The sequence below is a fragment of the Pleurodeles waltl genome, chromosome 12 (genome assembly GCF_031143425.1).
Source record: "Pleurodeles waltl isolate 20211129_DDA chromosome 12, aPleWal1.hap1.20221129, whole genome shotgun sequence".
NCBI lineage: Eukaryota > Metazoa > Chordata > Amphibia > Caudata > Salamandridae > Pleurodeles > Pleurodeles waltl.
In genome coordinates this window covers 12,382,827-12,402,177 of record NC_090451.1, presented here as the reverse complement: position 1 = coordinate 12,402,177, position 19,351 = coordinate 12,382,827, and the positions used below count along the sequence as shown (strand labels likewise).

At 49.2% G+C, this 19,351-nt stretch overlaps 1 protein-coding gene across 3 annotated transcripts in view; it reads left to right on the top strand.

Annotated features, from left to right (window-relative positions):
* Positions 1–19,351, top strand: part of APC2 (APC regulator of WNT signaling pathway 2) — a 557,471-nt gene that overhangs the window by 365,499 nt on the left and 172,621 nt on the right. For 2 of the 3 annotated variants that reach the window (XM_069216408.1, XM_069216410.1), the window contains 3 exons: positions 2,525–2,605; positions 6,863–7,289; positions 10,325–10,420. In XM_069216408.1, the coding sequence (XP_069072509.1) occupies positions 2,525–2,605; positions 6,863–7,289; positions 10,325–10,420 (604 nt within the window). The remainder of the gene's footprint in view (positions 1–2,524; positions 2,606–6,862; positions 7,290–10,324; positions 10,421–19,351) is intronic. The other variant, XM_069216411.1, reaches the window with a different exon arrangement.

Sequence of the window (19,351 nt, the reverse complement as noted above, 5' to 3'; positions counted from 1 at the left end):
ACTGGATCCACTGTTGTGGACACTGGTGTCAAGGTCTATCAATACGCAAATAGCACCCTACTCAATTTAAAAATATACTCAAACATCAACAAACAGAGATTCAAATCAGGAGGTAAACCCATTCAAATCTGGATGTTATCTTACTTTCCAAAGCTAAACCTCACAAACACTGAAATTCTGCTGTTTGCCAGCAGCACAAATCTACCCTATATCTAAGCCTGGCTCTCCATCTTAAACCTAACATGCTTTGTTCACCCTTAGCTGACAAACCATGCAAACTCCCTGGTATCCACCCTCAACACTGGCCTCTCATTCAAGCAACACATCGCCAGGAACACCAAGGCCACCTGGTTCCAACTCTTCTTCTTGACAAAAGTGAAGCCAACTGACCACACCATAGTCCTCTTCCAGCAGGAGGGAGGCAATGCCTTGATCAACTGGCTCCCCAATGCCACCATAGCTGCTGCAAAACATGGCTACATGTAGAAGGATGGCTCATTGTGCGTTTGAATAACATTGATCACATCACCCCTATGTTTAAAGAGCTACACTGATTCCCAGTTCCAGCCCAGATCATCTTCAAGACCACCTGCATCGCTTAGACATCCCTCAACAAGACCCCAGACTGTTATGCGGATAATACTTCAGTAATAAGGCTGCATGTTTAGGTGGCAGAACAGCAAAGTGAAGGAAACTGAGTCTATCCACAAGCTGAGAAGCTGCCGGCCTAACTCCTCGTAGCTCACAGTGCCTCGCCCAAACCGCCAAACCCACTGGGGGTAAGTAGTGATTATGGAACCTGAACATGACACTCTGCGTCCCCAGGGAGCCGAGAAACAGATGTCACCCTTTTCGTCCTATTACTCATGCATGCCAAGGTCAGGCAAGCAAGATGCGAGCTACGCTTTTGATACATTTATTGAAACAATTGCGATCTGGCATGTAAAGAGTGAGATGCGATAATTAGGCAGATGAAACAAAGCAAGATGATCAGCATTATCAACATGGTAAAGAGGATGAATAATCCAAACATTATGTATATACTAGAGGTTCCGAACTGTCCCTATGTCTACGTCGAGAGGATAGCGGATGTACCCTTCTTCCTGACCCAGTCTAAGGTATTAGCCTCAGCCCCCATACCCGGAGATAATGTCAGGAATCACTCTGTGGTGTAGATGCCAACCTTCTCAGGAGGCTGGTAGAGCAACGCCAGCCACAGTACATGTCACGCAGCATGTGTCCCAGGACCGTTGTGGCTGGAATGCCCTCTGCCCTCCTTGGGTCATTGCAAGGTCTATATAATAAGCCATATCACCTCAGGGATACAGTTCTGATGTAATGCAGTGTCAGGGTGGTATCAGCTGTCTCCTGAACGGGCAACTCAAACTAGCATATCGTGTACAGTCTACTCTGACCTTGGACAGAAAGTACTGATTATATGCCATGCAAAGGCTAACTAAACAAGCAGTTTAATTCTCACTTTCCTAGAATAAGAGCAAGCTGATAAAAATATCTAAAAATCAATACTAGAAAAAATGAAGCTAAAATAGAGGTGACCGACTGGAGTGCTAGAGGTCCTCAGTACAAGACTACAGTGCAAACAATCCTGTTACATCTAGGGGACAGCGCCAGTCCAAGAGCCTGGATATCGCCAGTCTGGAGAAAAAACATTACATAAAGGAAATGAAACAAAAGGCAAGCTGACTCCATTTATGCTCCAGGCTGTGGACCGGCATCCCCATGGACACCAGCTCAGCACCGACTCGCCCTCAATTCAGAAAAAAGCTGAATAGACATCTCTTCAAGGAGCACTACCTCTGGACTGACAGTTCTTCCCCTGACATTCCCCTAATGATTAGATTTCACAGGAGGGCCTATCCCCAGTTCAGTGCTCCGCTTATCTTAAGCTAGATTCAGCCTATACAAGTACCAAACATACACACATAAGTGAGAAAATCACATGGCAAGAGCTACCATGGAGCATACAGACTCACACCTTAAATAATTAAAGATATCTTCGGGTTGCAAATGTCTTATAGACTCAAGCTTTGAGATAGCAGTGCCATCCATCCGGTTGCAGAGACCTTAAAGGTTCAGGCCTAGAGCTAACTTACATATTACACACATATTTTACAGGGTCAGGGCTTGGACAAGACAGCTTCCTCTCAGAGTATTTATTTACAGACTCAGGTGCTTTAGACTGAAGAAAGCTCTCCCAGGTAACACTGGTCTTACCGTCTGAGGATCATCTCTTGGTTTATGTGGCCCATATGGTTTCTGGACCCAGACAGCAACCCTGTCTCTCTGGTTACACAGATCATACGAGAGTAACCCCCTCCCCACCCATACAAAGACCTTACAGACTAAGCCATCAAAAAGCAGAGCCGTCCCTTAGGCTACATACATCTTCGAGTCTTAGTTGTCAGGTAGCAGAGCTCTCCTGCAGACCTTTTGAAGTCTGACCCTGTGACCTACATGTCCCCTCACTGACTCACTCTTTTGATGCTGTCTCTTTGTGCCTCAGCAGGAGTGTGGGAAGCCAGAGGATGGAAGTGCTGGGGGTAGACCCTGTCCGTCAGAGGACAGCAGCACCCCCACCAACAAGGTATAAGCATCTGATGATGAGAGAGGGACAGAGTGCAGTCTAGCCAGAGTGAATGTTAGAGAGATGGGGCATAAAGACACTGCAAGAGACAGACAGGGAGAGATGGAAGGGGCAGGGGGTGAGTGAGAGACTGTTAGAGAGATGGGGTATGAAGAAACTGCAGGAGAGAGATGGGGAGTAAGAGATGGGGTGGGGAGAGTGAGAGAATGAAAGAGAGATGAGGTATATACAGAGTCTGCAAGAGAGAGACAGGGAGAGAGAGAGAAGGTGGGTGAGTGAGAGAATGAGAGACAATGAGGAGTGAGAAAATGAAGGAGTCAAAGAGTGGAGTAAGGAAGAGAGAGTGCAATAATGACAGGGGCAAAGATCGTGGGAGAGAGTGAAAAAGAGACATACGCAGGGGTGTGCGGAGTCGATGTGGTTCAGCCTGTCCTTAGTGGGAATGTCTCCGTTTTTCTGGCTGGATGTGTCAAGCTTAACAGGTATACATGTGCAAGCATCCCAATCCTCTCTCTGTGAAATTACAGGATAAAATACCCTGTGTAGGCCTCCTGTCAAGATATTCAAGATCCGTCCTGACAACTCATTCAGTGCTATCTTTTTTTTTTTCTTAAAAAGTAACTTTGATGACGCCTTCATCAAAGGCATCTGAAAACTTTCTAAACTGGACAAGGTATCATTGACAGAAATATTTCATTCTCTTCGTCTGAGTGTTGGGAAAATACTGGACAAAAAATTTGCTTGAACCACATCACATGTTCTTTGTATCAGATGAAAACGTTTGACAATTGATAGTGTCCAAGAATAAATCATATGCCTCATCTGAGTGTAGACATGAGTCTAGATGAGATGTGAGGTCCATGGTATCTCACGCTCTTCAACTGAGTGTAGGACATGAGTCTGCATGAGATGTGAGGTCCACTGTATCTCACGCTCTTCACCTGAGTGTAGGACATGAGTCTAGATGAGATGTGAGGTCCATGGTATCTCATGCTCTTCACCTGAGTGTAGGACATGAGTCTAGATGAGATGTGAGGTCCATGGTATCTCATGCTCTTCACCTGAGTGTAGGACATGAGTCTAGATGAGATGTGAGGTCCATGGTATCTCATGCTCTTCACCTGAGTGTAGGACATGAGTTTAGATGAGATGTGAGGTCCACTGTATCTCATGCTCTTCACCTGAGTGTAGGACATGAGTCTGCATGAGATGTGAGGTCCATGGTATCTCATGCTCTTCACCTGAGTGTAGGACATGAGTCTGCATGAGATGTGAGGTCCATGGTATCTCATGCTTTTCACCTGAGTGTAGGACATGAGTTTAGATGAGATGTAAAGTCCATTGGCATATTTATACTCTGTTTGCGCCGGAATTGCGTCGTTTTTTTTTACGCAATTCCGACGCAAAACTAACTCCATATTTATACTTTGGCGTTAGACGCGTCTAGCGCCAAAGTCCATGGAGTTTGCGTCATTTTTTAGCGTGGACACCTACTTTGCGTTAATGATATGCAAGGAAGGCGTTCCCGTCAAAAAAATCGACTCCGAGGCATGTGCGCCGTATTTACACTCCCGTGCAAAATTCATGCCCGGGAGTGGGCGGGTCAAAAAAAATGACGTACGGCCGCTTTTGCGCCGTTTTTTTGCGCCTGCAAAAGGCAGGCGTTAAGGGACCTGTGGGCTCTGAAGGAGCCCAGAGGTGCCCTCCCATGCCCCCAGGGACCCCCCCTGTCACCCTTGCCCACCCCAGGAGGACACCCAAGGCTGGAGGGGCCCATCCCAGGGACATTAAGGTAAGTTCAGGTAAGTATTATTTTTTATTTTTTTTGTGGCATAGGGGGGCCTGATTTGTGCCCCCCTACATGCCACTATGCCCAATGACCATGCCCAGGGGACAGAAGTCCCCTGGGCATGGCCATTGGGCAAGGGGGCATGACTCCTGTCTTTGCTAAGGCACCAGGCAGCGCCGGCGGCTAACGCCGGCTAACGTCATTGATTAAATACGGCGCCCGCATGGCGCTTCAGAATGGCGTTAGCCAGTGCTAATCTTTTGACGCAAAACTGCGTTAGCGCAGTTTGGCGTCAAAAATTATAAATATGGCCCTCAATTTCATTACAGTTGTATGTGTTAAGCACTAAGGCCCATATTTATACTTTTTTTGCACCGTTTTGAGATGCAAAAGCGGTGCAAACTTACAAAATACAATTGCCTAATGGGCATCCAGGCGAGTGGATGGCCATTTGTTCTATCTCTTGGACTGAGTTCCTGCCCAAAGATGGCATTGCTAAGCCCAGGGGAGGGTGGTCCTAGCTCTAGATTGGTGCGGGCTGGAGAGCCCCCAGTGAAAACAAGATACCACTAACGGGGACCACGGAGTGAGTAGAGCTACTGAACTAGATTTGAAAAGTGTAAGGAAGAGCTGGGTGCCTTCATGCCCATATAGTGTCCGGAGTGCAGCCCTTGACGTTCTTGTGTCCTCTGTTTACTGCAGGGAACCAGCTCTGTTGTAACAGCCTCTGTGGACCACAAGGAGAGGTGTGTCAAGATGCCCCCAAAAGGAGGTACAGGGCACAGCCAAGTAGTGGTTGCGAGGTGACTGACCCTGGCGAATGATCGCAGATGTTAAAGGAAGAGAGAGAACCTGGTATTCCTTAGTGAATTTCATCTCTTGTGGGTAGAGTAGCTCTACTGATCCGAGGCGAGTGATGCTACCGAAGGCCAGAGAGCCTGAGATAGAAACAGGGTTTTTTGAGGCAGCAGTGTTCTTCCACAAGAACCCAGATGGAAACACAGTTTGAGGAAGCACATCCCAGGGAGGCAGTTCTGACCCAGGGGAAAGCTCCAGTCATGGGCACCTTGGAACTAGAAGCCTCTCTGTGGCCAGAGAACAAGAGAAATGGTCAAAGGCTTGGAAGCCCCATCCACACAGATATCAGGGACAGAGTTACAAGACAGGAACAGTGCCTCATGAGACCCAGAGATGAGCAAGTCAGGTTGCTTTACATCCATCGAAGACCTTTCATAATAACACAAAAACAATTTTACCAAGGATGGAACTGGAGCTCAAGTTAGAGAGCTGTCATCCCCTCTGCCCCTCCAAACATGGTCGCTCCAGTACCGTGCTTCCTAAGACGTGATGTGCTGCAGTAGGCAGCAGAACCTTAGCTGTCAATGAGGACTGGCGACTGACCATAAAAGGCCTGAGAAGGAAATCGCCAGAGGCTGCTGGAGCTGGGACCATCCTGAAGTTCTGCAATCTGTCCCCAGAGATCTTTCAAGATGCTCAGTGTCCCCCCAGAGTTACTACAAGTACCTGTTCCTGTCCCCATCCCCGGGTGCACCCTGAGAGGTTCATGGTATTCCTAGGCTTGTCCTGAGAGGCTGTATCTGTCATCATGAATGCCCTCAGTGCCTAGTCCTGTGTCCAGGGCTGCACTGAGTGGATAACCTGCCCATGATGTCAGTCCTGTAAGTTTTGAGTGAGTGGATCTGTCACCAGGGATGTGCTGAGTGGCTGTGTCTGTCCCAACGAATGCATTGCATGCATGTTCCTGTACTAGGGATGTCCTGAGGTCCCATAGCTGTACCTAGGCATGTCCAGAGTGTGAGTTCTTGCCTTCAGGCATGTCCTGAGAGTATGTTCCTATCTTCTGTGATGCCCCGAGAGGCTGCGCCTGATCGCCTGAGCAGCTGTGCCTGTGTGCAGAGATGCCATGGGTGGATGTGCTTGTCCCCTGGGGATGCCCTGAGGTGGTCATGTTTGTCACCTGTGATGTCCTGGACATGTGATGTCCTGGGTAATCACGTGTCACCGGCGATGTCCCGGGTAGTCATGTTCATTGGGTGTGATGTCCTGGGAAGTCATGTTTGTCACCTGTGATGTCCTGGGTAGTCATTTTTGTGGCCTGTGATGCCATGGGCATTCATGTTTGTCGCCTGCGATGTCCTGGACAGTCATGCGTGTGGCCTGTGATGTCCTGGGTAATCATGATTGTCAACAGTGATGTCCTGGGTAGTCATGTATGCTGCTTGTGATGTCCTGGACAGTCATGTGTGTTTTCTGTGATGTCCTGGGTAGTCATGTTTGTTGGGTGTGACGTCCTGGGTAGTCATGTTTGTCGCCTGTGATGTCCTGGGTAGTCATGGTTGTCCCCGGGGGAGCCCGAGAGGATGCGCCTGCCACCAGTGATGTCCTTTAGGTTGTACCTGTCCCAGGAATGCTCTGAGATGCCATCACTTGCCCTGTCTGCTTCCTAGGTGGAGGTGGTGTTCTGGCTCCTATCCATGTTGGCCACCAGAGACAAGGATGAGATGGCACGCACACTGCTCGCCATGTCCAGCTCCCAGGACAGCTGCCAGGCCATGCGCAAGTCTGGCTGCCTTCCACTCCTCATTCAGATCCTGCACGATGCAGACCGCGATGCTGGAGGCTTGGAACCCCTTGTTTCGGCAGCGCCAACCACCGACCGAGGCAGCAGTGGTGGCAGTAAGGATGCCCGCATGCATGCCAACGCTGCTCTACACAACATCATCTTCTCACAGTCGGATGAAGGCCAGGCCAAGAGAGAGATGCGTGTCCTGCACGTCCTGGAGCAGATCCGCTCCTACTCCGAGACCTGCTGGGATTGGCTGGAGGCCCAGGAGAGGCAAAGCGGAGGAGGGAGACGGACAGAGGGGAGTACTGGTGAGTACTTACTGTGAGGAGGAGGGAAGAGACCAAGGGTAGTACTGGTGGGAACCACACTCAAGAAGGGAAGATGACAGAGGGCTGCGCTTGGGAGTACCACAGTGAGGAGAAGGAAAGAGTCTAGAGGATAAGACTGGTGAGTACCACCTCTGGTAAGGAGGGAAGATGGCAGAGGGCCTAAAGGGGAGTACTGCCAAAAGCAAAAGGAAATAGGCAGGGCTGGTGCGGACCATTCTCAAAGGGGAGGGAAGAGACCAGAGAGTAGGGCTGGTGCTTTCATCCCTAAGGAAGGAATAGGTAAGAGGGTTGGGCTGCTGCGGACCATTCACAAGGAGGTGGGAAGAGACCATAGAGTAGGACAGGTGCTTTCTTTCCTCGGGGGAAAAGGTGTGAGGGCAGGGCTGGTGCGGACCATTCAAAAGGTGGAGGGAAGAGACCAGAGAGTAGGACTGGTGCCTCCTTCCCTAGGGGGGAATAGGTGTGAGGGCAGGGCTGGTGCGGACCACTCACAAGGAGGAGGGAAGAGACCAGACACTAGGACTGGTGCCTCCTTCCCTAGGGGGGAATAGGTATGAGGGCAGGGCTGGTGCGGACCATTCACAAGGAGGAGGGAAGAGACCAGAGAGTAGGGCTGGTGCTTTCATCCCTAAGGGAGGAATACGTAAGAGGGCAGGGCTGGTGCAGACCATTCACAAGGAGGAGGGAAGAGACCAGACACTAGGACTGGTGGCTTCTTCCCTAGGGGGGAGATAGGTGTGAGGGCAGGGCTGGTGCGGACCACTCACAAGGAGGAGGGAAGAGACCAGACACTAGGACTGGTGCCTTCTTCCCTAGGGGGAATAGGTATGAGGGCAGGGCTGGTGCGGACCATTCAGAAGGAGGAGGGAAGAGACCAGAGAGTAGGGCTGGCGCCTTCATCCCAGGGGGGATAGGTGTGAGGGTAGGGCTGGTGCGGACCATTCACAAGGAGGAGGGAAGAGACCAGACCCTAGGACTGGTGCCTTCTTCCCTAGGGGGAATAGGTATGAGGGCAGGGCTGGTGCAGACCATTCACAAGGAGGAGGGAAGGGGCGTTGGAGAAGAAGGAAGGGATGTTGGAGAGAGGAAGGAAGGGGTGTTGGAGAGGAAGGAAGGGGTGTTGTTGGAGAGAGGAAGGAAGGGGTGTTGGAGAGAGGAAGGAAGGGGTGTTGGAGAGGAAGGAAGGCGTGTTGGAGAGAGGAAGGAAGGGGTGTTGGAGAGAGGAAGGAAGGGGTGTTGGAGAGAGGAAGGAAGGGGTGTTGGATAGAGGAAGGAAGGGGTGTTGGAGAGAGGAAGAAATGGGTGTTGGAGAGGAAGGAAGGGGTGTTGGAGAGAGGGAGGGAGGGGTGTTGGAGAGAGAGGAAGGAAGGGGTACTGGAGAAAGTAAGGAAGGGGTGTTGGAGAGAAAGGAAGGGGTATTGCAGAGAGGAAGGAAGGGGTACTGGAGAGAGTAAGGAAGGGGTGTTGGAGAGAGGAAGGAAGGGGTGTTGGAGAGAGGAAGGAAGGGGTGTTGGAGAGAGGAAGGATGGGGTGTTGGAGAGAGGAAGGAAGGGGTGCTGGAGAGAGGAAGGAAGGGGTGTTGGAGAGGAAGGAAGGGATGTTGGAGAGAGGAAGGAAGGGGCATTGGAGAGAGGAAGGAAGGGGCATTGGAGAGAGGAAGGAAGGGGCGTTCGAGAGAGGAAGGAAGGGGTGTTGGAGAAGAAAGAAGGGGTGTTGGAGAGAGGAAGGAAGGGGTGATGGAGAGACGAAGGTAGGGGTGTTGGAGAGAGGATGGAAGGGGCGTTGGAGAGAGGTAGGAAGGGGTGTTGGAGAGAGAGGAAGGAAGGGGTACTGGAGAAAGTAAGGAAGGGGTGTTGGAGAGAAAGGAAGGGGTATTGCAGAGAGGAAGGAAGGGGTACTGGAGAGAGTAAGGAAGGGGTGTTGGAGAGAGGAAGGAAGGGGCATTGGAGAGAGGAAGGAAGGGGTGTTGGAGAGAGGAAGGATGGGGTGTTGGAGAGAGGAAGGAAGGGGTGCTGGAGAGAGGAAGGAAGGGGTGTTGGAGAGGAAGGAAGGGATGTTGGAGAGAGGAAGGAAGGGGCATTGGAGAGAGGAAGGAAGGGGCGTTCGAGAGAAGAAGGAAGGGGTGTGGAGAGGAAGGAAGGGGTGTTGGAGAAGAAAGAAGGGGTGTTGGAGAGAGGAAGGAAGGGGTGATGGAGAGACGAAGGTAGGGGTGTTGGAGAGAGGAAGGAAGGGGCGTTGGAGAGAGGAAGGAAGGGGTAGTGGAGAGAGGAAGGAAGGGGCGTTGGAGAGAGGAAGGAAGGGGCATTGGAGAGAGGAAGGAAGGGGCGTTGGAGAGAGGAAGGAATGGGCATTGGAGAGAGGAAGGAAGGGGAATTGGAGAGAAGAAGGAAGGGGTGTTGGTAAGAGGATGAAGCAATGTTGGAGAGAAAGGAAGGGTTGTTGGAGAGGGGAAGTACCTGGTATTGGAGAGAGGGGGGGACGGGGTGCTGGAGAGAGGAAGGAAGGGGTGTTGGAGAGAGGAAGGAAGGGGTATTGGAGAGAGGAAGGAAAGGGTGTTGGAGAGGAAGGAAGGGGTGTTGGAGAGAGGAAGGAAGGGGTGCTGGAGAGAGGAAGGAAGGGGTGTTGGAGAGAGGAAGGAAGGGGTGCTGGAGAGAGGAAGGAAGGGGTGTTGGAGAGAGGAAGGAAGGGGTGCTGGAGAGAGGAAGGAAGGGGTGTGGAGAGGAAGGAAGGGGTGTTGGAGAAGAAAGAAGGGGTGTTGGAGAGAGGAAGGAAGGGGTGATGGAGAGACGAAGGTAGGGGTGTTGGAGAGAGGAAGGAAGGGGCGTTGGAGAGAGGAAGGAAGGGGTAGTGGAGAGAGGAAGGAGGGGGCGTTGGAGAGAGGAAGGAAGGGGCATTGGAGAGAGGAAGGAAGGGGCGTTGGAGAGAGTAAGGAAGGGGTACTGGAGAGAGTAAGGAAGGCGTATTACATAGGTTCTTGAAGGTCTGATGGGATATATTGCTCTTTCCCACTCCAGCGCCAGTTTCCATCGAGCCCCAGATCTGCCAGGCCATGTGTGCCGTCATGAAGTTGTCTTTTGATGAAGAGTACCGGAGGGCAATGAACGAGTTAGGTATGTACCCTGCTACAGGACAGACGTGAGATTGCATTTACTACTAGCATCCAGTACTGAGGAAGCAATGAGTGCTATGGGTCAACCCTGAGCAAGTAGGGAGTTCTACAGGGCTGTCCTGAAGGGACAACAAGTACTACAGGCTGAAGGGAGTAAGCAATGAGTACTATTGCCTCACCCTGGCTGACTAGTGAGTACTACAGGGCTGTCATGGAGGAACAAAGTACCACAGACCTTTGCCAAATGGGCCAGTACCACATACCTGCCTTGAGTTAGCAGTGAGCACTACAGGCCAAAGTGGGTACTGACTACTATCCCAGGTGAGCTGTGAATAGTACGGGCGTTCCTACCCTGTGGGAGCAATGAATAATCTGTGCCTGTTGTAACTTATACAGTGCTGAAGGGATTCCAACAATAGCGCCTCCTCAGTCAGCCTAATGTTTGCAACCAGTGGTAGCGGCTCACGCTCTTATGCCCCAGGGCTGTCGTAGCAGATACTCAGGGAAAGGCCACGGTAGAGGCTGAGTAATGATAGAAGCAGCATTAGTCTCCATTGCTGATTAAGCCGAAGCCAGTCCCTTTTTGCAAGGGTGAGTTTGTGTGTGCGTGTCTGTATGTTATGAACATTTATAGAGTGCATAGCTACCCGAAGGCCTTGCAGCGCTATACAGAAAAACCTTTGAATATACGGCTTTGGGACAAAAACTAAAATAACCAAGTTTTCAATAGCTGCTGGAACAACAGTACATGGCTGGTTTGACGTAGATTCAGTGGTAATGAATCCCGCACTCTAGCTCCACGATACGATACTGATCTTCCTCCTCATTTGGCCTTTTGTTATTGGGGGAGTGTAGGAGGCTGGACTGGCTTGTAGTGAGTACCAAGGGGTACTTGCACCTTGCACCAGGCCCAGTTATCCCTTATTAGTGTATAGGGTGTCTAGCAGCTTAGGCTGATAGATAATGGTAGCTTAGCAGAGCAGCTTAGGCTGAACTAGGAGACGTGTGAAGCTACTACAGTACCACTTAGTGTCATATGCACAATATCATAAGAAAACACAATACACAGTTATACTAAAAAAAAGGTACTTTATTTTTATGACAATATGCCAAAGTATCTCAGAGTGTACCCTCAGTGAGAGGATAGAAAATATACACAAGATATATATACACAATAGCAAAAATATGCAGTATAGTCTTAGAAAACAGTGCAAACAATGTATAGTTACAATAGGATGCAATGGGGAAACATAGGGATAGGGGCAACAAAAACCATATACTCCAAAAGTGGAATGCGAACCACGAATGGACCCCAAACCTATGTGACCTTGTAGAGGGTCGCTGGGACTATTAGAAAATAGTGAGGGTTAGAAAAATAACCCTCCCCAAGACCCTGAAAAGTGAGTGCAAAGTGCACTAAAGTTGCCCTAAGGACAAAATAGTCGTGTTAGAGGAATAATGCAGGAAAGACACAAACCAGCAATGCAACAACTGTGGATTTCCAATCTAGGGTACCTGTGGAACAAGGGGACCAAGTCCAAAAGTCACAAGCAAGTCGGAGATGGGCAGATGCCCAGGAAATGCCAGCTGCGGGTGCAAAGAAGCTTCGACTGGACAGAAGAAGCTGAGGTTTCTGCAGGAACGAAAAGGGCTAGAGACTTCCCCTTTGGTGGACGGATCCCTCTCGCCGTGGAGAGTCGTGCAATAGTGTTTTCCCGCCGAAAGGACGCTAACAAGCCTTGCTAGCTGCAAATCGTGCCGTTAGCATTTTTGGACGCTGCTGGGTCCCAGGAGGGACCAGGAGGTCGCAAATTGGACCTGAAGAGAGAGGGGACGTCGAGCAAGACAAAGAGCCCTCACTGAAGCAGGTAGCACCCGGAGAAGTGCCAGAAACAGGCACTACAAGGATGCGTGAAACGGTGCTCGCCGAAGTTGCACAAAGGAGTCCCACGTCGCCGGAGACCAACTTAGAAAGTCGTGCAATGCAGGTTAGAGTGCCGTGGACCCAGGCTTGGCTGTGCACAAAGGATTTCCGCCGGAAGTGCACAGGGGCCGGAGTAGCTGCAAAGTCGCGGTTCCCAGCAATGCAGCCCAGCGAGGTGAGGCAAGGACTTACCTCCACCAAACTTGGGCTGAAGAGTCACTGGACTGTGGGGGTCACTTGGACAGAGTCGCTGGATTCGAGGGACCTCGCTCGTCGTGATGAGAGGAGACCCAAGGGACCGGTAATGCAGCTTTTTGGTGCCTGCGGTTGCAGGGGGAAGATTCCGTCGACCCACGGGAGATTTCTTCGGAGCTTCTGGTGCAGAGAGGAGGCAGACTACCCCCACAGCATGCACAAGCAGGAAAACAGTTGAGAAGGCAGCAGGATCAGCGTTACAGAGTTGCAGTAGTCGTCTTAGCTACTTTGTTGCAGTTTTGCAGGCTTCCAGCGCGGTCAGCAGTCGATTCCTTATCAGAAGGTGAAGAGGGAGATGCAGAGGAACTCGGATGAGCTCTTGCATTCGTTATCTGAAGTTTCCCCAGAGACAGAGACCCTAAATAGCCAGAAAAGAGGGTTTGGCTACCTAGGAGAGAGGATAGGCTACTAACACCTGAAGGAGCCTATCAGCAGGAGTCTCTGACGTCACCTGGTGGCACTGGCCACTCAGAGCAGTCCAGTGTGCCAGCAGCACCTCTGTTTCCAAGATGGCAGAGGTCTGGAGCACACTGGAGGAGCTCTGGACACCTCCCAGGGGAGGTGCAGGTCAGGGGAGTGGTCACTCCCCTTTCCTTTGTCCAGTTTCGCGCCAGAGCAGGGCTAAGGGGTCCCCTGAACCGGTGTAGACTGGCTTATGCAGAATTGGGCACATCTGTGCCCAAGAAAGCATTTCCAGAGGCTGGGGGAGGCTACTCCTCCCCTGCCTTCACACCATTTTCCAAAGGGAGAGGGTGTAACACCCTCTCTCAGAGGAAGTTCTTTGTTCTGCCATCCTGGGCCAGGCCTGGCTGGACCCCAAGAGGGCAGATGCCTGTCTGAGGGGTTGGCAGCAGCAGCAGTTGCAGTGAAACCCCAGGAAGGGCAGTTTGGCAGTACCAGGGTCTGTGCTACAGACCACTGGGATCATGGGATTGTGCCAACTATGCCAGGATGGCATAGAGGGGGCAATTCCATTATCATAGACATGTTACATGGCCATATTCGGAGTTACCATTGTGAAGCTACATATAGGTAGTGACCTATATGTAGTGCACGCGTGTAATGGTGTCCCCGCACTCACAAAGTCCGGGGAATTGGCCCTGAACAATGTGGGGGCACCTTGGCTAGTGCCAGGGTGCCCTCACACTAAGTAACTTTGCACCTAACCTTTACCAGGTAAAGGTTAGACATATAGGTGACTTATAAGTTATTTAAGTGCAGTGTAAAATGGCTGTGAAATAACGTGGACGTTATTTCACTCAGGCTGCAGTGGCAGGCCTGTGTAAGAATTGTCAGAGCTCACTATGGGTGGCAAAAGAAATGCTGCAGCCCATAGGGATCTCCTGGAACCCCAATACCCTGGGTACCTCAGTACCATATACTAGGGAATTATAAGGGTGTTCCAGTAAGCCAATGTAAATTGGTAAAATTGGTCACTAGCCTGTTAGTGACAATTTGGAAAGAAATGAGAGAGCATAACCACTGAGGTTCTGATTAGCAGAGCCTCAGTGAGACAGTTAGTCACTACACAGGTAACACATTCAGGCACACTTATGAGCACTGGGGCCCTGGTGAACAGGGTCCCAGTGACACATACAACTAAAACAACATATATACAGTGAAAAATGGGGGTAACATGCCAGGCAAGATGGTACTTTCCTACAGGGAGTGACAGCTAGGGCCACGGAGGATGATCTCAGATGTCTGGTCGGTTTGTAAAAAGAAGCCAGGGTTCGCAATACTGGTGGGCTTTTGTCAAATAGCGCTCTATGAATGTAACATAAAGATTTACATTTTATCCGTTGCTCCGGAGGAAGCCAGTGCAACGTTGATAAAGCTGATCTGGCCGATTCATGCCTGGGTAGATTGAAGAGAAGGCGGGCCGCAGTGTTCTGCACCACCTGCACTGTCTTCATAACATATTTTGGTGCACCAAGAAACAGCGGGTTCCCATAATCCAGCCGAGAGATTATTAAGGCCTGTATGATGAGCCTCTTTGCAATGAACGGAAGTATTTTGAAAATCTTTCTAAGATGTGTGAGTACGCCAAAACAGGAGGAGGATGTTTTCTTCGCTTGATGATCCCTTGTCAACCATGGATCAAACCATACTCCCAGACTCTTAATGCTTTCTTTGGGCAATGGAAGATCTTCTAATGGTTGTAAGACTGGGGAGATTAAGGCCCTCATTACTACTTCGGCGGTCTTTCTGAAAGACCCCCGAAGCAGCGGGCCCCACTATACCGCCAGTGCTGGCAGTATATGTGGCTCCCTATTTTGAGTTTTCTGCTGGGCCAGTGGACGGAAACAGCGTTTCCATCACAAGTCACATCAATATTGCAGCCAGCTCATAATAGAGCCGGCAGCAATGTTGATGTGCAGTGCAGTGAAATGCGCGATGGGGCTGTGCCTAGGGGCCTCAAGTCCCCCTTACCGCCAGCCTTTCCATGGCGGTGTTTACCGCCATGGACAGGCTGGCGGTTGGGGATTATGACCGCCAGGTGGAAGCCTGGCAGTATGTTTGAGGGGCCGGTGGTATGGCCGTGGCTAATGCGCCACCGTCATATTACGCTGGCGGTAGACCGCCAGCTTAGCACCGGCCTCCAGAGTCGTAATGAAGCCCTAAGTTTGGTTTTGCCTGGTGACCCAGAAACATAATCTCTGTCTTGTCTCTGTCAATTTAAGTCTACAGCTGGACATCCACTTGGAGATTGCCTGTGGACAAGGAATGAGCCGAGAATTGGCTGAGTTCTGAACGGTAGAAAAGGATACCACGAGCTGGGTGTCATCTGCATATGACACTACAGAGAGTTCATAGGGCTCCACCGCTTTGCCAGAGGGGCCATATAGATATATTAAATAAGGTGGGGCTCAAACAAGAGCCCTGAGGCACCCCCCACTTACTCTTAAAACAGCTCAACTAAAAGGAACGGTCGAAAACTTGAAATTATCTTGCTTCCAAGAATGAGGCAAACCAACTCAGGGCATTGCCTGAGACTCCACTTTCCCTCATTCTCTGGAGTGATTGTGCTCCACCGTGTCAAAGGCGGCACTAAGATCGAGAAGCACGACTGCCGAGACCAAGCCCTGATCTACACGTTTCCTAACTTCTTCAGTGACTGCGATTAATGCAGATTCCGTACTATGCAATGGTCTGACGCCCATCTGAGATGGATGGAGAATGTTATTTTTCTCCAAAAAAACTCGAAAGATGAGTATTGACATGTTTTTCAAGTACTTTGGCAAGGGCTGGCAGCATAGAAATTGGTCTATAGTTGCCACGGATGAGTGGATCCAGGCTGGGCTTCTTAAGCAACGGCTTCACAATTGCATGTTTCCATTGTGTTTCCATTGTGGAGGAACAGTGGCGACTGATAGTGACACGTTCAGCAGCTCAGTTACCACAGGGACTATTATTGAAGCCACTTGTCCTAAGACTGAAGGCGGGCCGGATGCTGGGGAGACCCTGATTTAAGAGTGGTCAATAGTATAGAGTCCGCTTCAGGAGAGAAGGGAGGAATATATGTAAACCTTGCTGCACCCTTGGAACACTCCTCCTCTACCCCTTGGGGACTTCTGGTATCTATTGGAAAGGTTGAATAGATCCCTGGAATTCTTTCCTGAACAAATCCAGCTAAGTCATTACTATGTTTCTGAGAGGCTTCTACAATGTCTGTGTGTGCCTAAGGAGAGGTAAATTCTTTTAACAGGAGAAAGATTTCCTTTGGGGAGTTAGAGCTCTGTTCGATTTTATCTGCATAATATGCGCGTTGGGCTGCTTTAATTTCAGCATGAAAACTTCTGATAGCCTTCCTATACTCATCTTTAGATGAAGTCTCATAGGATTTTCTCCATTTTCGCTGAAGCCCTCTACATTCCCTCCTTATTAGGCTAAGATGTTTGGAGAACCAGGGGGCACTTTTTGTCTTATGTCCACTCGGCCTTAACGCATATGGAAGGATTGTGTCTAAGCTTTTGCTAATCCAATTATTAAATGAGTCTAAGGAAGTAGCCATATTCCCATTCAATGTGGGTTTTGAACTCTCTAAGATGACAATCCATTCTTTAGTCTTAAGCATATGCCAGCACCTATAAGGTTGGATAATGCTTTGGGAGGGTGTTTCCAATACTGGAAGGGGAAGGGAAAGAGAGATTAGATGATGACCGGACCAGACCAAGGGGATGTGGGTCAGGGCAGTTAAGTCGGCTGTATTGCTGAAAACTAAGTCAATGGTATGACCCTTGATGTGTGTAGGGCTCCTGATCATTTGTGTGAGATCTAAGGCCTCCAAATGTAACAGAAGTCTCTTAGCAGATGCATTCTCTAAATTCTCTGCATGACTATTAAAATCTCAAAAAATTGTGAAATTTGGCTTATTACAAATTTAGGCCCTCATTTCGAACTTGGCGGTTCGGCCTGCCAGCCGGCATGGTGGCCCGAACCGCCATATAAATAACAAGGTGACGGCCGCCAGCGGCAGCCGTCACCCACCACCATGCTCCCGCCGCCAGGCAGCCTGGTGGCGGGAGGAAACACCATCTGCCAGGGTAGATGCGCTACCCTGCAGATAATGTTTCAAATGCTGCCAGCCTTTTCCTGGTGGGATGTCCCGCCAGGAAAAGGCTGGCGGAGGGGGTGCCCCTGCACTGCCCATGCACTTTGCATGGGCAGTGCAGGGGCCCCGCGCAGGCACCCGTCGCGCATGTCACTGCTCGATTTGCTGCACCTGCCGCACAACAACATTGGCGGCGGCTCCACATGGAGCCACCCTCAATGTTGCGGCCGTGCGCCCCGCCAGGACTGGCGGGAGCTCATTATACGGCCGGCGGGTTTTCCAGGAGGCTGGCGGTCGATGGAAAGACCGCCAGCCCGAACACGGCGGGAATTCCCGCCGTGTTCATAATGAGGCCCTAAGTCTGCCACTTGCTCTGGAAAGGCTTGAAGAAAGTGCAATGAAGAGCCGGGGGGCGATACACTAAGGCCCCGGAGAAACTGTATTGAGGATTTAAAGAGAAGGCAAAATACATACTCTCCCAATCGAATAACTTAAGTGGATGGGTGGTGACCTTAACTGAATCCTTGACAATAAGGGCAATACCCCGCTCTCATGGAGCCATGTTTCCGTTAGGAACAGGGATGTAGGTGTTAATTCATGAAGTAGAAGATTGATATCCAGTTTGTGGGCAGCTAAAGATCTACAATTTTCCAGGAGAAACAAGCTATGTAGCGCTTTATGTGATACAGGTATGTTCTGTATCAGAGGTTGGGGGGTCTATCACCTCTACTATAGGGCTAGGTAACTTCCCTGGCAACCGTTTGTTCATTACCCTTGGCTCCTATATTAAATCTAAGTGAATGGAGAAATTTAGCACCATATGTAAGCCTACCTATGTTAGGATGAGCATAGTTGCTGGCCTCTTGGCCCGGTCTGGCACGGACGGGCACAGATGGGCTTGCCTTTGGCGTGCCTGCAGCGTGGCCGCAGCATTGAAGATTTTGAAGTCCTCAGATAATAAGAGGATCAGACGGCTAGACTGCTGACCTCCTCAAGATTGCGTCCGTAAGTGTGCTTCTGAGTAGGGCGGAAAATGGCTGCTGTCTCAGTACACCAAGACCGTCAGGCACAATCCTTCCTCAGAGTGTAAAAGGGCCTCGTTTAAAACACTGGTAAGTCTAGTTGTGAAAGTTGTAATCTCAACAGTGTAAAAACTAATAAAAACACTGTTCCTTAAATGTGAACACGGACCATGGTTTGTAAAGTCAATAACCCTCCCCCAAATAGTAAAAAGAGTGCCGAAAAACAAATATAGACTGTTGAAAACTAAATAAATGAAAAGGCTGTCACCTGCAGCTGCAAATTCAAAGATATGTGTTTATGTATCTGTGTTAATGTGCCTATGTATTTTTACACATGTGTATGCTTATGTGTGCGTGGGGCATATTCACAAAGGTACGATTACACAAGTAAAGTTACTCCAATGTCCATCCACACTTTCCTGCTACTTATTTTTTCTGAGTGTAGATTTACACCTAAGTGTGGACTGACTTCTTTCAATCCCCTTAGTTCAAGGGATGAAGATATCTAAGACAGAGTTTATGAGTGTAACTGTACTACTGGTAACTTTTTATACGCAGGTGGAGATCTCCACCACCGTGGCGGATATATAGTTGTTGGAGAGTATTAAAATTTTGTAAATGATTACAAATATTTTAAAATATAAATTTAAAATATGTATGAACATAGAGCTAATAAAATAAAATGTTACAGCACATTAACTCCATTAATTAAACATATATTAAATACTTAATGTAAATACTTGTATTTAATTTATAAATAATATTTCATAAATAATAGTATTTACATTTTCCCACACACAGTAACACTTTTATTGGTGTTAATGATGTACTACATTTTATTAGAAGCTATGTGCTGAATTAATTTACATTTTTAAAACATTTTAACAAATGTTTAAAACTTTAATTTTTAATTAAGCTTCTAATTACATTTTTAAATAATGGTTTAGTAATTTCATTTTAACATTAAGCAAAATATGAACCTCAACATTTTAGAAGTCTAATTAATTGTACATATTTAACATGACATTATTTCATTTTCAGTGTTGTTGCAAGTCCCTTCCTCCATTATTTTCTACTGGCGCGGGTTGCAAGTACCTGTGATTGGTCATATGCGGTGCTTAGCTCATTCGAAGGCTCGGCTGGAGCACATTTACTACTGCTTTGTCAGCTTTTAGG